We start from the raw sequence: 15246 nt of genomic DNA on the forward strand, positions 1-15246 counted from the left end.
TTTTTGGAGGGTTTTTTGTGTCTCTATCTCCTTCAGTTCTGCTCTGATCTTAGTTATTTCTTGCCTTCTGCTAGCTTTTGAATGTGTTTGCTCTTGCTTCTCTAATTCTTTGAACTGTGATGTTAGAGTGTCAATTTTAGATCTTTCCAGCTTTCTCTTGTGGGCATTTAGTGCTATAAATTTCCCTCTACACACTGCTTTAAATGTGTCCCAGAGATTCTGGTATGTTGTATCTTTGTTCTCATTGGTTTCAAAGAACATCTTTATTTCTGCCTTCGTTTCGTTATGTACCCAGTAGTCATTCAGGAGCAGGTTGTTCAGTTTCCATGTAGTTGAGCAGTTTTGATTGAGTTTCTTAGTCCTGAGTTCTAGTTTGATTGCACTGTGGTCTGATAGACAGTTTGTTATAATTTCTGTTCTGGTACAATTGCTGAGGAGTGCTTTACTTCCAATATGTGGTCAATTTTGGAATAAGTGTGATGTGGTGCTGAGAAGAGTGTATATTCTGTTGATTTGGGGTGGAGAGTTCTATAGATGTCTATTAGGTCTGCTTGCTGCAGAGCTGAGTTCAATTCCTGGATATCCTTGTTAACTTTTTGTCTCGTTGATCTGTCTAATGTTGACAGTGGGGTGTTGAAGTCTCCCATTATTATTGTATGGGAGTCTAAGTCTCTTTGTAAGTCTCTAAGGACTTGCTTTATGAATCTGGGTGCTCCTGTATTGGGTGCATATATATTTGGGATAGTTAGCTCTTCCTGTTGAATTGATCCCTTTACCATTATGTAATGGCCTTCTTTGTCTCTTTTGATCTTTGATGGTTTAAAGTCTGTTTTATCAGAGCCTAGTATTACAACCCCTACTTTTTTTTGTTCTCCATTTGCTTGGTAGATCTTCCTCCATCCCTTTATTTTGAGCCTATGTATGTCTCTGCATGTGAGATGGGTCTCCTGAATACAGTAGACTGATGGGTCTTGACTCTTTATCCAGTTTGCCAGTCTGTGTCTTTTAATTGGACCATTTAGTCCATTTACATTTAAGGTTAATATTGTTATGTGTGAACTTGATCCTGCCATTATGATAATAACTGGTTATTTTGCTCGTTAGTTGATGCAGTTTCTTCCTAGCCTCAATGGTCTTTACATTTTGGCATGTTTTTGCAATGGCTGGTAGTGGTTGTTCCTTTCCATGTTTAGTGCTTCCTTCAGGGTCTCTTGTAAGGCAGGCCTGGTGGTGACAAAATCTCTAAGCATTTGCTTATCTGTAAAGGATTTTATTTCTCCTTCACTTATGAAACTTAGTTTGGCTGGATATGAAATTCTGGGTTTAAAATTCTTTTCTTTAAGAATGTTGAATATAGGCCCCCACTGTCTTCTGGCTTGGAGAGTTTCTGCCGAGAGATCTGCTGTCAGTCTGATGGGATTCCCTTTGTGGGTAACCCGACCTTTCTCTCTGGCTGCCCTTAAGATTTTTTCCTTCATTTCAGCTTTGGTGAATCTGGCAATTATGTGTCTTGGAGTTGCTCTTCTCGAGGAGTATCTTTGTGGCGTTCTCTGTATTTCCTGAATTTGGATGTTGGCCTGCCCTACTAGGTTGGGGAAGTTCTCCTGGATGATATCCTGAAGAGTGTTTTCCAACTTGGTTCCATTTTCCCCCTCAGTTTCAGGCACCCCAATCAGACGTAGATCTGGTCTTTTTACATAATCCCATACTTCTTGCAGGCTTTGTTCATTTCTTTTTCTTCTTTTTTCTTTTGGTTTCTCTTCTCGCTTCATTTCATTCATTTGATCCTCAATCGCTGATACTCTTTCTTCCAGTTGATCGAGTCGGTTACTGAAGCTTGTGCATTTGTCACGTATGTCTCGTATCATGGTTTTCATCTCTGTCATTTCGTTTATGACCTTCTCTGCCTTAATTATTCTAGCTATCAATTCTTCCACTCTTTTTTCAAGATTTTTAGTTTCTTTGCGCTGGGTACGTAATTCCTCCTTTAGCTCTGAGAAGTTTGATGGACTGAAGCCTTCTTCTCTCACCTCGTCAAAGTCATTCTCCGTCCAGCTTTGATCTGTTGCTGGCGATGAGCTGCGCTCCTTTGCAGGGGGTGATGCGCTCTTATTTTTTGAATTTCCAGCTTTTCTGCCCTCCTTTTTCCCCATCTTTGTGGTTTTATCTGCCTCTGGTCATTGATGATGGTGACGTACTGACGGGGTTTTGGTGTAGGTGTCCTTCCTGTTTGATAGTTTTCCTTCTAACAGTCAGGACCCTCAGCTGTAGGTCTGTTGGAGATTGCTCGAGGTCCACTCCAGACCCTGTTTGCCTGGGTATCAGCAGCAGAGGCTGCGGAAGATAGAATATTGTTGAACAGCGAGTGTACGTGTCTGATTCTTACTTTGGAAGCTTCCTCTCAGGGGTGTACTCCACCGTGTGAGGTGTGGGGTGTCAGTCTGCCCCTTGTGGGGGATGTCTCCCAGTTAGGCTACTCAGGGGTCAGGGACCCACTTGAGCAGGCAGTCTGTCCCTTCTCAGATCTCAACCTCTGTGTTGGGAGGTCCACTGCTCTCTTCAAAGCTGTCAGACCCTGATGTTTGCTCTTAGCAATTTTCCTTCCAGCGACCCCTACCCTGCTCCTTGGCTATACATTCCCACTGGGCCGTGGTGTATTGGGAGTTGAGCCCAATCTCTCTCCCCTACTGCCAGACCCCATTGCAGTGGTCCCTATATCTATCACGATGGTACTGAAAAAAGTCTTTCTTCCTGTGCTTTAACAACTATCTTTGAATAATTTTTTCTTTACCAAGTGCCAGCCAAGTGTAGTAAAAGCAGGAAACTTGGAACCAAGCCCGGAGTTCAAACCCTAGCTTCATCTCCTTTGATCTTAAAATAAGGGGAGTGGATTAATCTCTAAGGTCACCTCTGGCTTTACTGTTTCATGATTTCACCCTCATTTCACCGAGAGCTCTAGCCCCTTGTTCAGTGTGAGTGCCTTTGTTCAGCCCCTTGTTCAGGTGGTAAAATCAAAGGAAGGAGCCACCAAGGAAGCTCTCAGGGTTTTGGCTGGGGCAGCTAGGTGTGGGTAAGGGTATAGCTACTGTAGGAGTGCCAGGTATATGGGAAAAAATGAGCCCTGTAAAAAAAAAATCGTAGACCGAACTTGGCCAAGCACAATGGCTCACACCTGTAATCTCAACACTCTGGGATGCCAAAGTTGCGGAGGATCCCTTGAGCCCAGGAGTTAGAGGCCAGCCTGGGCAACATAGCAAGACTTCCACCTCTACAAAACATTTACAAATAAGCTAAGCATGGTGGCACATGTAGCACCTGTAGTCCTAGCTACTCAGGAGGCTGAGGTGGAGGATCACTTGAGCCCAGGAGGTCCAGGTTGCAGTAAGCTCTTACAGCCACTGCACTCCAGCCTGGGCAACAGAGCAAGACTCTGTCTCTTAAAAAAACAAAAAAAAGACTGAACAATTTTGCACTTGAAAAAACAAAAGACAAAAACAATTTACAGTTCAGTTCAATTCAAAAGCAAAAACAATTCAACAGATTTCCCAGAATAAAGGCAGGCCAGCAGCCTTTTGCCATGTTTACACTTGGGAAATTAGCTTTAGCCCTGCCGCCACCACCACGTTTCCTGGGCAGGGCCGCCACAGACGCTAGCACGGATATTTATGAAACAAGGACTTCTTTTTTCTTCCCCCTCTGTTCACTTACTATGACTTTTAGATTAGCCTGCAGATTGATTCAACACAGGAAACCCTGTAATTAATATAGTTTTCAAGTAGGAAACCAAAAGTGGGGAAGGCAGCCAGGGCAGGTGGCCAGCATTGGTGAGAGCAGTTCCCCGGGATTCCTAAGCTATAGAAAACCTTGAGTCTTCAAGGTCAGAGCCCAGATTCGGTCCCCTTCACAAGACCTCATTTGACCAAAGTCTGACTAACTCCCAGTTTTTTCCATTATTATTGTGGGTTTACTCTGAAGGATTCTTTGTAAAAATGAAAACCACTTTCAGTTTTTTATACTTGGTATATTAAGGGAGCATTTCTTCCATGTGCTTAGTACTTCAAAGCGTACGAAATGCTTTCACAGCCTGGATGATTTTTTATTTTCACCAAGGCAGGGATTATTCTTCTTATTCTATGTATCTTGAAACAAGACTCTGAGGTGTTAGTGGCTTTTAAAAGATCACATAACTAGAAAGTGCCAAAACTATCCACTGGAAATTTGATAATATTCCAGGTAGGCAAAACAGTGGGAAATCGATATCTCATACATTTACAGTGACAGTGTAAATTGGCCTAGCATTTCACAAGGGCTCATTGCCAGTATTTACCAAATGCAGTTATCCTTTGACCTGCCAGTTCAACTTTAGGGTCTCTGTATTAGCCTGAGCTCCCCCTAGAAAGCAGAGCTCAAAATGAGAGCCTGCAGGCAGGAAGCCAGCATTGAGAAGTGAATGAGCGTGAGTCCACAGCTGGGAAGAGTGAAAAAGCAACACAAGGCTACATTATCAAGCTGGTCACCATTGCGCATAACTAGGACTCGATCCTGCTAGAACCCTTTAAGGAACCATGGAGATTGGGCCTGAAAAAAGGAAGACGGAGACATTTATTCACAGTCTCACACCCTACACTGGTGAAAGGTTACTCCACAGACTGTTAACTCTTCTACACTTCTATGTTTGACAGAGGAATCCTAAGAATGTATTCATGTATTAATTATATAGTTATTAATAAAAAGATTAGGGGAGAGCCTGGGCCTGGAAACTGGAGTTGGCACTGGAACACGGATCTCCAAAGTCAAGTCTAATTTTCAGAGTCTGGCAGATAGGGTTCTGTGGAACTGGAGTTATAAAGAACAGAATCCAGTTCCCTTGAAGGTACAGAGAGAGGCATAGCAAGAGATAGGTAGGGTGTTTCACTTTTCTGCCACAAGCAACTCCATATCCCACAGCACACTGGGCACAGAACATCTGATATCCTGCCAGGCAGTGTTATCAATAGTCAAAAGGCATCAGAGATAAGACCCACCATGCCCAGTCCCAAGGCCAAAGACAGAAAATTTGTGGGGAAAAGAAAGAAAGATCAGACTGTTACTGTGTCTATATAGAAAGAGGTAGACATAAGAGACTCCATTTTGTTCTGTATTTGAGATGCTGTTAATCTGTGACCCTACCCCCAACCTTATCCTTGCAAGAGACATGTGCTATGGTGACTCAAGGTTTAAAGGATTTTGGGCTGTGCAGGGTGTGCTTTGTTAAACAAGTGCCTGAAGGCAGCTTGCTAGTTAAAAGTCATCACCATTCTCTTAATCTCAAGTACCCAGGGACACGTACACTGCCAAAGGTCGCAGGGTCCCCTGCCTAGGAAAGCTAGGTATTGTCCAAGGTTTCTCCCCATGTGATAGTCTGAAATATGGCCTCGTGGGATGGGAAAGACCTGATCGTCCCCTAGCCTAATAGCCATGAAGGGTCTGTGCTGAGGAGGACCAGTACAAGAGGAAAGAAGGCCTCTTGGCGGTTGTTGGCAGTTGAGATAGAGAAAAGTATCTGTCTCCTGCCGGTCCCTGGGCAATGGAACATCTCGGTGTAAAACCCGATTGTATGTTCTGTTTACTGAGAAAGGAGAAAACTGCCTTAGGGCGAAAGGTGCTGCTCTTTATGCACTAAGAAGGTTTATGAAGATGTTTGCATATGCACATCAAGGCACAGCACTTTTCCTTAAACTTATTTATGTCACAGAGATCTTTATTCATATGTCTTACTGCTAACCTTCTCCCTACGATGATCCTATTATCCTGCCACTTCCCTTTTTTATAAGATGGTAAAGATAATTATCAATAAATACTAAGGGAACTCAGAGACCGGTGCCGGCATGGGTCCTCTGTATGGTGAGTGCTGGTCCCCTGGGCCCACTTTTTCTTTCTCTATACTTTGTCTCTGTGTCTCATTTCTTTTCTCAAGTCTCTCGTTCCACCTAACGAGAAATGCCCACAGGTGTGGAGGGGCAGGCCACCCCTTGAAAATTAAGTGATTATCAAAAAGCAGTACTTTTCCAATTTAGTGAACATGAGATTCACCTGGGAGCTTATTAGAACTTTAGATTCCTGGACCCCACCCCAGAAATTCCAATTTGGGTCTTGGGCAGAGCCCTGAATCTACATTTATAAATCCCTCAAGTAATTCTCATGTAGGTGATCCAGGACCACACTTGAGAAACACTGCCCTGGGACCTAGACTCTGAGCCTTCGAGGATGGAAAGTATCTCATTCATCGCTAGTTCCCTCCCCAGTACCGGGCATGTAGGAGGGACCAGATAATTGGCCACTGAATTATTCAAAATCAGTGCTCTAAAAAGTGTCTGTTTTATGTGGATTCAGCTCAAGTCTGCAGCCTTTCTGTACCTGCAGCCTCTGGGACTTCATTTTAACAGCATAGTCCAGAAAAGGGAATTTAAACTCAGTAGAGACTAGTTTATAAACCAGAAAGCCAACGAATTCATTAACCTAAAGAAGTAACTGCAAATCAGTTGGCTAGTAATATATTTTCTCCTAGGAGCAGAAGCTACCTATGAAACCAAATTAGTGCCAGGCTATTGCTTGGTGAACAGGTAATAACTTTTAGGCTTAATTGGTAAAGCGTGACATAAATTGTGAGATTAGCACTGCATAAGTCGAAAAGGTCTATATAAATGTAAGGTATTATTAACATCACTATATTAGAAAATATGCTGGAGAGAGTACACATAGGGGTTATGCCTGGAAGCACTAGAATCAGATAGAAAAGGGTTCTACCTCTGTGAAACCTTATAGATGAGTCACTGCACTTCCCTGTGCCTCAGTTTCCTGCTCTGTAAAATAGAAATAATGATAGCCACATGCCTTTTAGAGTTGTTGTAAGAATTAGACAATGTATGTAAAGTTTTGACACAGTGTGCTGCATTTAATAAGTGCTCAATAAATGTTTGCTAATAGTATTCAGTTCCCTTTCTTCTAAATCACCAACTCTAATGTCAGACAGGTAAATAATACAACACTACTACAATTATAAAAACGCAGACCTGGTAGCAGGCAACAGAGGCTCCAGTTTCTGCTGGGCAATTCTAGGTCGTCATTTTACATACTGTGGAGTCCCAATGAAAGAAAGGGAGTCAGGCTAGTAGGGCCAAGGGAAAGCAAAAAGAGCAGATGCGCTCTAAGTCTGCCTTTCTTCATGGTGCAGGACACATAGCCCTCCTGTGCAAATAACTCACAATCTTCCTGCACTCAGCTATCACGAGACACATGCAAGTTAGCTCCCTGTAACCTTGGAGTTATCGGTACTGCATAGCACTCTGCAGCCCAAGAACTGTCGGATAAAATCTCCAGCAAGTCTTTGTTTCCTTGAAGTCAGCTCCTCTCTGGCTGGTAGGCCCAATGCAACTTTTCAACGTATTTTCATACCTTTTCTAATACATCTGCATTTCTTTTAGGTTGAATGTATCAACCTAAAACTGTTGATACATTCTTTTCCCACCCACGTAATACCAGTCTCACATAGTCGCTGCTCACCCAAGACACAGACCTGAGCCTTAGTTTACACATGAGAAAAACGTAGACGCCTACCAACATTGTTCATTCATTGATTTCATTCCCTCCTTTCATACTTATTGAAGGTCCACAATACACACTTAGACCTAATGCTAACTCTGTACTCAAAACCTGTGTGGAGGAACTCACAGCCTAAGTCTCAAGCAAGATAATGTATGTGAAAGTTCCCAAAGGCCATTGGCAAGACTCAGAAGACAGTGTTGGTGTGACTCTTGTCTTTCAGTCCCCATGGAGCCCTGTCCCTTTGAGACCTTCCATTTGTCTCCTGGATGCTCGCCTGTTAAGTGGGGCAGGGGAGGCCGTAGTAAATAAGACAAAAGAGCTGCCTTCCATTCTGGAAGAAGAATAAAAGGAGCTCACTGAGTCCAGACCCAATGACAGTAAGAGCAGTGGACGCTCACATAACCGCTGGGGAACAGGCCCAGGGTTGGGGACAAAACTGGGATCCCAGCTGCGCACGCGCGCTCTGGTTTTCGACGGGCGCAGAGCGGGACGAGGTGGGAAGCCTAACGTCAAAGTCTACGTAGGAAGACGTAGGGAAGGCAGCTAGGAAGACGCTGGCTCTCGGGTCACGTGATGCGGCGGGAGGGGTCGTCGACTCCTCCCTCCCCAAGATGGCGTCGTTGCTGCAGTCGGACCGGGTTCTCTATCTAGTCCAGGGAGAAAAGAAGGTTCGGGCCCCGCTCTCGCAGCTCTACTTCTGCCGCTACTGTAGCGAACTGCGGTCGTTGGAATGTGTATCCCACGAGGTAAGGGAGTCGCCCTATAGCGAGTGTGTGGGGGGTGGGGGGCGCGGCGTTCAACCTAGTCACTGCCACCGGCGGGCTGGAGCTATTTTCCTTCCTTACTGATTGGTTATGTCTTCCGTCACTCGCCTTTGCCTGCGATTTGATTTGCTTTATAATCTGTCACTTGGAAAGGAGGAGCAGCCTCGGGTGGAGCTGAGAGGATCTGCTGGTTCTAGAGCGGCCTCTGATTGGACAAACTTGACTTAGGGACCGTGTCTGTCTCCGATGGGGCTTTGTAATTGGGTGGACTACGGAGAAAGGTCTGGGGGTGCTTAGTTCAGTTCACTTGAGGGGCGAAAAACTGCCTTTCCAGCTTTTAGTGCGAGGATGGAGAAAGGCGCAGGCGTTCTCATTCATGGTTCTCCCATCGTGGAAGTTCTGCTCCTCTTTTGTCCGGAAACTGGGCCCTCGTCAGACTGCTTGCCCTGTTCCTGACTCAGGCCAAGGCCTGCAGCCAGGGAGAGGTTGGGGCGGCGTGAGTTACGTGAAAAGCCCTCAGGATAGAGTATGTCATGTAAGAAGCTGAAAGTGTATTCGTGGAGCTAGAGAACGATCTGTCCTTCCCTGGCATGAGCGGGTGTCCGAAGTTGGATTTTTCAAAAAGACGACGACCCCGGCCAGTAAAAAGTCACCAAATAACAAAACCCCAAAACTTCTGCAGCGCTTGGCACATCTTGTTTATTCAGTAGGCTTAAGGGATTAAAAGGCGAGTAAGACATAAAATGTGCTGTTTAATAAGCCATAGTCTAGTGAAGAAAAAGCTGATAGTAATAATAGTTGCTGTTTGTTCGGTACTTGCTATATGTCATGTGATTTATGTAATCTTATGTCCAAACCAATGAAGTGGGTACCTTAAAAAAAATTTTTTTTTACAGGTAGAGAAACAGATACAGAGTGTTTGCTGTAAGTTACACAGCCAGTAATTTGGGGATGGGAGGGAGGGCCTGGATTTGAATCTAAACAGCCTAACTCAGAGTGTTTTTTACTGAAGATCCCGGGACTGTTAAAATAAGTCCACATGAAAACACATACTATAAGCTATTTTATGTGTTATTAATAACTTATTTTATTGAAGATACTTTTCATAATAGAAATAGTCAAGAAAAGCAATCGAATAATACAAGAAAAATCGTATATATTAAAAATATGGCATTGATTTTTCTTCTCATCTCCCTTAGCACTTTCCTTGTATCTCCTTGATGATTCCCTATTCCAGCTCCACCTCCAGAATTATTGGATCATATTCTCCTGTGGTGAACAGAGTGCTCAGTCTCCATGATCTGTCTCTAAGGGTCTCTTCAATTAGGACATCCAGTCTGTGACAGCATCTTTTACAGCCTGATGCGTACCTGTGATGTGGAGGCCATTAGAGTTTAGGGAAAGATGAAGCTCTGAGGGCAGGGGCAGGCCGTGACGTTCTAATGGAGAATCTGGGTCTGAAGCTGCACATGAACAGACAAGCAGAATTTGGAAAGGGGGCAAAAAGGAATGATTTGTATTTTGCCTTTTTTGATGAGTCAGTGCAGGTACTAGCAATACTGTATTTTGTGTTCCTGGAGATTATTTGAGCAACAACTTTATTAATCTTTTCAAATTGGCCTGTTTATAGCAAATGATGAAAAAAGTCAGTATCTGTCATAGTATTTATGTTCCAGTGATTGTCTTTTCATTTGCAGGTGACTGGAGTTCTGTAATTGTCAAATAGGACCTACATGAAAGAAAATAATTATTCAGACTTTGAAAAAATGAACTTAATTTTTAGACTCCCGGTTTTTTTAAGTACAATAAGACTGTCCCATTAATTTGTTTAAAAATCTGTAATTGGTTGGCTATAGCTGACTATGTAAATATTTATGCTTTCCTTCGGTCAACCTGTATTACTTCAATAATGAGAAATCTTTAAAAAAATTTCCTTCAACAAAATATGGTCAAGTTTTTATAGTCATATAAAGCTAGCCTAGACAGGAGGATATTTTATCACAACTTTACAAATTGAATTGTTTTATTAAACTCTTCGTTAGATTATCATAGAATTCTATGGAGTTCAATTGGAAACTGTAGATTGTTAACTAAATAACTTTTAACACATAAACTCTTGATGACGGAATAGGAAAGATCAGAAAAATAGAAGGGTTTTTTAAATCCAGAAGGAAAAAAAAACACACACAAAAAACAAAAAAACAGGTGACTGAGGAATAAATCCTAAGCTGAAAACAGTCTACCTTCTGCTACAGTATAACATATTTTTAAATTCACTATTTGACAAGACATATACACAAGTTAAACTGAGTTCTCCTCTTTTTTTTTTTTTCTTGTTTCCTCCTAGGTGGACTCCCATTATTGTCCCAGTTGTTTAGAAAATATGCCGTCGGCTGAAGCCAAACTAAAAAAGAATAGGTAAGACCTGGATTGATTTTTTTTTTCCCCTGTTTTCCTTGACTGTTCTCTAAAATAGCTGGTTAAAAAGACACATGGGCCAGGCATGGTGGCTCATACCTGTAAACCCAGCACTTTGGGAGGCCGAGGCAGGGATCACGAGGTCAGTAGATCGATACCATCCTGACTAACATGGTGAAACCCCATCTCTACTAAAAATACAAAAAATTAGCTGGGCGTGGTGGCACGCATCTGTAGTCCCAGCTACTTGGGAGGCTGAGGCAGGAGAATTGCTTGAACCTGGGAGGCAGACGTTGCAGTGAGCCAAGATCACACCGCTGCACTCGAGCCTGGGCAACACAGCAAGTCTTTGTCTCAAAAAAACGACACATGAAATTAACTTTTTTAACCAGCTCTTTTTCATTTTTAAGCATCACCATTGGCAAAGATTAAATGCCTTTTGATTTTTGAAATAGATTTTCTACTTTAGAACAGTTGTATACTTCAGAATTATGGTGAAGATAGTACGGAGAGTTCCCATTTACCTCACATCCAGTCTCCCCTATTGTTAACATTTTACATTCGTGTGGTATATTTGTTACAATTAATGAACCAATAAACTACATTTTATTCAGATTTCCTTAGTTTTTCCCTAGTCTCCTTTTTTTCCAGGATTCTTTTCAGGATATCACATTATATTTAGTAGTCATGTCTCCCTAGGCTCCTCTTGGGTGTGATAGTTTCTTAAAATTTCCTTGGTTTTGATGACCTCAAAAGTATTGAGGACTACTCGTGAGGCATTTTATAGAGTGTCATTCCATTAGGATTTGCATGATGTTTTTTTCTCATCAGACTAGGGGAATGTATTTTGGGGAAGAGAGCCACAGAGATAAAGTGCCATCTTCCATTACATCGTGTCAAGGGTAAATACTTACGACTTGTCACTGTTGGTGTTAACCTTGATTATCTGGCTTGAGCTAGTGATTGTCAGGTTTCTGCACTGTAAAGTTACTGCTCTTCCTTCTTTTTTGTACTGTCCTCTTTGGAAGGAAAATCACTATCACAGCCCATACTTAAAGACTAGGGAATTATGCTCCCCTGTCCTTAAGGACTAACTGCATAAATTGTTGGGATTTGTAATTCTTTTGCATGGAAGATCTGTGTCTTCTCCCCCGGTTTATTTATTTTTTAAATCACGTACTTATAGGACAGTGGGATCATGAATATTTATTTTACACTTTGGGATGTAATCCAATACTACTTTATTTATTTATTTATTTATTTTGTTCAAATTATTTCAGCTTTGGCCATTGGAAACTCTTTCAATTGACTCCTAGATCCCTTTGACATACCCCCATCATTAGGGGCAGGAGAGAGTTCTCTGTTCATTACTTTGATCATTTTCTTACCAGTACTACAAGATACTCCAGACTCATTTTGTGTGAATGTTTTGTGTGTGTGTGTGTGTGTGTGTATGTGTATTTTTTTTTTCTTTGAGACTGGGTCTCACTGTGGCGCCTAGGCTGAAGTGCAGTGGTGCAGTCTTGGCTCACTGCAGCCTCAACCTCCGAGGCTCAAGCAGTGCTTGCACCTCAGCCTCCTGAGTAGCTGAGACTACAGGCACATGCTACCACACCTGGATAATTTTTGTGTTTTTTGGAGAGACAGGCTTTTGCCATGTTGCCCAGGCTGGTCTCCAACTCCTGGGCTCAAGCACTTCACCTGTCTTGGTTTCCCAAAGTGCTAGGATTACAAGTGTGAGCTGCTGTGCCTGACCTCATTTTGTATATTTTCTGTCTCAGTCTTAACAGTTGTTTCTCCAAGGAGCCTTGGTTCACTTTATTGGAGAATAGTCTTAGGAACCAAGGTATGGCTGCTAGGCGTGCTCATTGCTACAGAATGGTGTTTAGTTTTTAGCTTGAAGTGAAAGTCCTTTTGCTATTAGTCACACCCCCTATGCCTTGATGGATGTGAACCACTATTATTTGTCTTTCCTGCCCTGAGAAGTAACCACTGATAACCAGATACTGTTTTGTGTGCTTTCCACAAATTAATTTTTATCATTTAATCCTAACGCTTTCTTGTAAGGTGAGTACTATTACTATCTTCTTTTAATAGTATCCAGATGGCAGACTATAACAGATAATGCAAGTTATATTATAAACAGAACTGCAAGGCAAGTACAGGACTACAGGTGAAATCTCGATAATCTGTGGTGGTAGGAGAGTTAAAAGCAAGAAGACATAGGGACCTCCTAAAGGAGAAATGTTGGCTGAGCACTAGGAAGAGTAGCATTTAAGGAGAGAACACAAAGCCCTGAAAATGTGCTGCTTCTGAACCATTCCAGTTTGACAGCATTGTTTGCTTTCTGTTTCAGCTCTCTGGCACAGCAGTCAGTTATTTTCCAAATCCAGTTTCACAGCTTCTTGTATTGTTGACTAAATTTTCTACGGCACAAATGGTCTGTCATCTCTAAAGGTATAAGCTGTGACATTTCTCCTTTCCTCAGAAATTTTTGTGATCAATATAAGCATAAAAAGAGTCTGAAATCGTCAACTCCATCTGTTAACAATGATTCTCTCTGTGGAGTAGGATTGGGTTGGGCTCCAATTCTTACTTTAGCGATAACTGCATATTTTTTAAAAGTGATGAACATATAGTACTTTTGAACTGTTAAAACAAAGTTGGTAAGAGCCCTGCAGAGTGTTACTGTTTTTCCTTGAGAGGTACTTGTCCTTATATTGGTTCTCTCTTGAATTCCTAACACCTGGAGCGATGTCTGGCACATAGTAGGTGCTTGATAAATGTTGGTTAAATGAATGAATGGTTGTGTTTGTCATGTCACAGATGTGCCAATTGCTTTGACTGTCCTGGCTGCATGCACACCCTCTCTACCCGGGCCACAAGCATCTCCACACAGCTTCCAGATGACCCAGCCAAGACCACCATGAAGAAAGCCTATTACCTGGCATGCGGATTTTGTCGCTGGACGTCTAGAGATGTGGGCATGGCAGACAAATCTGTAGGTGAGTGAGGTGGACTTCAATATGAAATTTTGTGCAATTGACAGTGCTAGAATTGCCCATAGATTATTATTTCTGTAACTTGTTGGGGCGATAGGAGCTAAATTTGGAGTATTTTGTCATTAACTCTTCTGTGTTGCCATATTTTCACATTTATAGACCTTGGTGTTTTATCTGAGACTATGTTCCCATATTTTCACATTTATAGACCTTGGTGTTTTCTCTGAGATTGGATAATAATTAGTTTTCTTGGACTTGATAAAATAGCTTTTATAAATCTGGTACTTTTTGTTTTTTTTTGAGACGGAGTCTCGCTCTGTCGCCCAGGCTGGAGTGCAGTGGCCGGATCTCAGCTCACTGCAAACTCCGCCTCCCGGGTTTACACCATTCTCCTGGCTCAGCCTCCCAAGTAGCTGGGACTACAGGTGCCCAGCACCTCGCCTGGCTAGTTTTTTGTATTTTTTAGTAGAGACGGGGTTTCACCGTGTTAGCCAGGATGGTCTCGATCTCCTGACCTTGTGATCCGCCTGTCTTGGCCTCCCAAAGTGCTGGGATTACAGGCTTGAGCCACCGTGCCCGGCCAAATCTGGTACTTTCTTGGAATCAAAATATTAATGCTCTTCATGAAAAGTAAACATTCATGTTGAGACATCGTGGGTAAAACTAAAAGATAAAAATGACAAACTAAGAAAAATAGTTGGGTCTTATATAACAGGCTAAGGATGACTACTCAAAAATGAGGAACCCTTGTAAATCAGTAAGAAAAAGACTTAGTAAGAAAACAGGCAAAGGCTATGAACAGCAGTTCTCGTAGTAGAAATAAAAATGGTCAATGAATATGCAAAAATATATATTCCACTTCCCTAGTAATCATGTAAATGCAAATTAAAACTTCTGTCTATTTGGTACAACATGTTTAATCTGGTTGTATCAGGTGTTGGCTAGAACATGGGAGAACAGTTATCTCATACACTATGGTAGTCTATCTTGGAGACCAATTTTAAAACACTTATTAAAATTTTAAATTGCTTATATCTTTCTGCCCAGTAATTCCATGTCCAAGTGTCTGTCCTGGAGCATTCAAATATGTGCTCAAAAAAAGTTATATATATGTATATATAATGTTTATCAGTGAAAGAGAAAAATTGTATATGTTTGGATTTAAGACCACCTAAGGCATTATATACCTCCATCATTTGAGTGTTTGAGGGTTTTAGAACAGAGATTGCACTTAATTTTATCAGGAAACTTTATTTTTACAAATTCTGTATTTTGTGGTTAACATCAGAGGTGGAAACATTCTCTGAACAGTCAGTTCAAAATCTTGAGTTGCTTTTGATTTAAGTGATCCAAAGTTTAAAAAAAATTAATAAAATCTTGAGTTGCTATTTATGCTTTATATAAGTAGTAGCATCACTAATTCTCTATTTTTTTTCTGAAAGTTTCATTGTTTAATTTTCTTTTTTTTTTTTTTTTTC

General features: G+C 41.8%; 1 protein-coding gene across 2 annotated transcripts in view; it reads left to right on the forward strand.

The window, feature by feature from the left end:
- The first annotated feature begins 8083 nt into the window (after positions 1-8083).
- DCTN4 (dynactin subunit 4) overlaps positions 8084-15246 on the forward strand; it is a 45763-nt gene continuing 38600 nt past the window's right edge. The window contains exons 1-3 of one of the 2 annotated variants that reach the window (XM_026454437.1): positions 8084-8330; positions 10696-10766; positions 13593-13771. In XM_026454437.1, coding sequence (XP_026310222.1) covers positions 8196-8330; positions 10696-10766; positions 13593-13771 — 385 coding nt within the window. In that variant the 5' untranslated portion in view covers positions 8084-8195. Of the gene's footprint in view, positions 8331-8608; positions 9076-10695; positions 10767-13592; positions 13772-15246 lie in introns of those variants that run through there. The other variant, XM_026454438.1, reaches the window with a different exon arrangement.

Source organism: Piliocolobus tephrosceles, chromosome 4 (assembly GCF_002776525.5).
Source record: "Piliocolobus tephrosceles isolate RC106 chromosome 4, ASM277652v3, whole genome shotgun sequence".
In the NCBI taxonomy this organism is placed as follows: Eukaryota; Metazoa; Chordata; class Mammalia; order Primates; family Cercopithecidae; genus Piliocolobus; species Piliocolobus tephrosceles.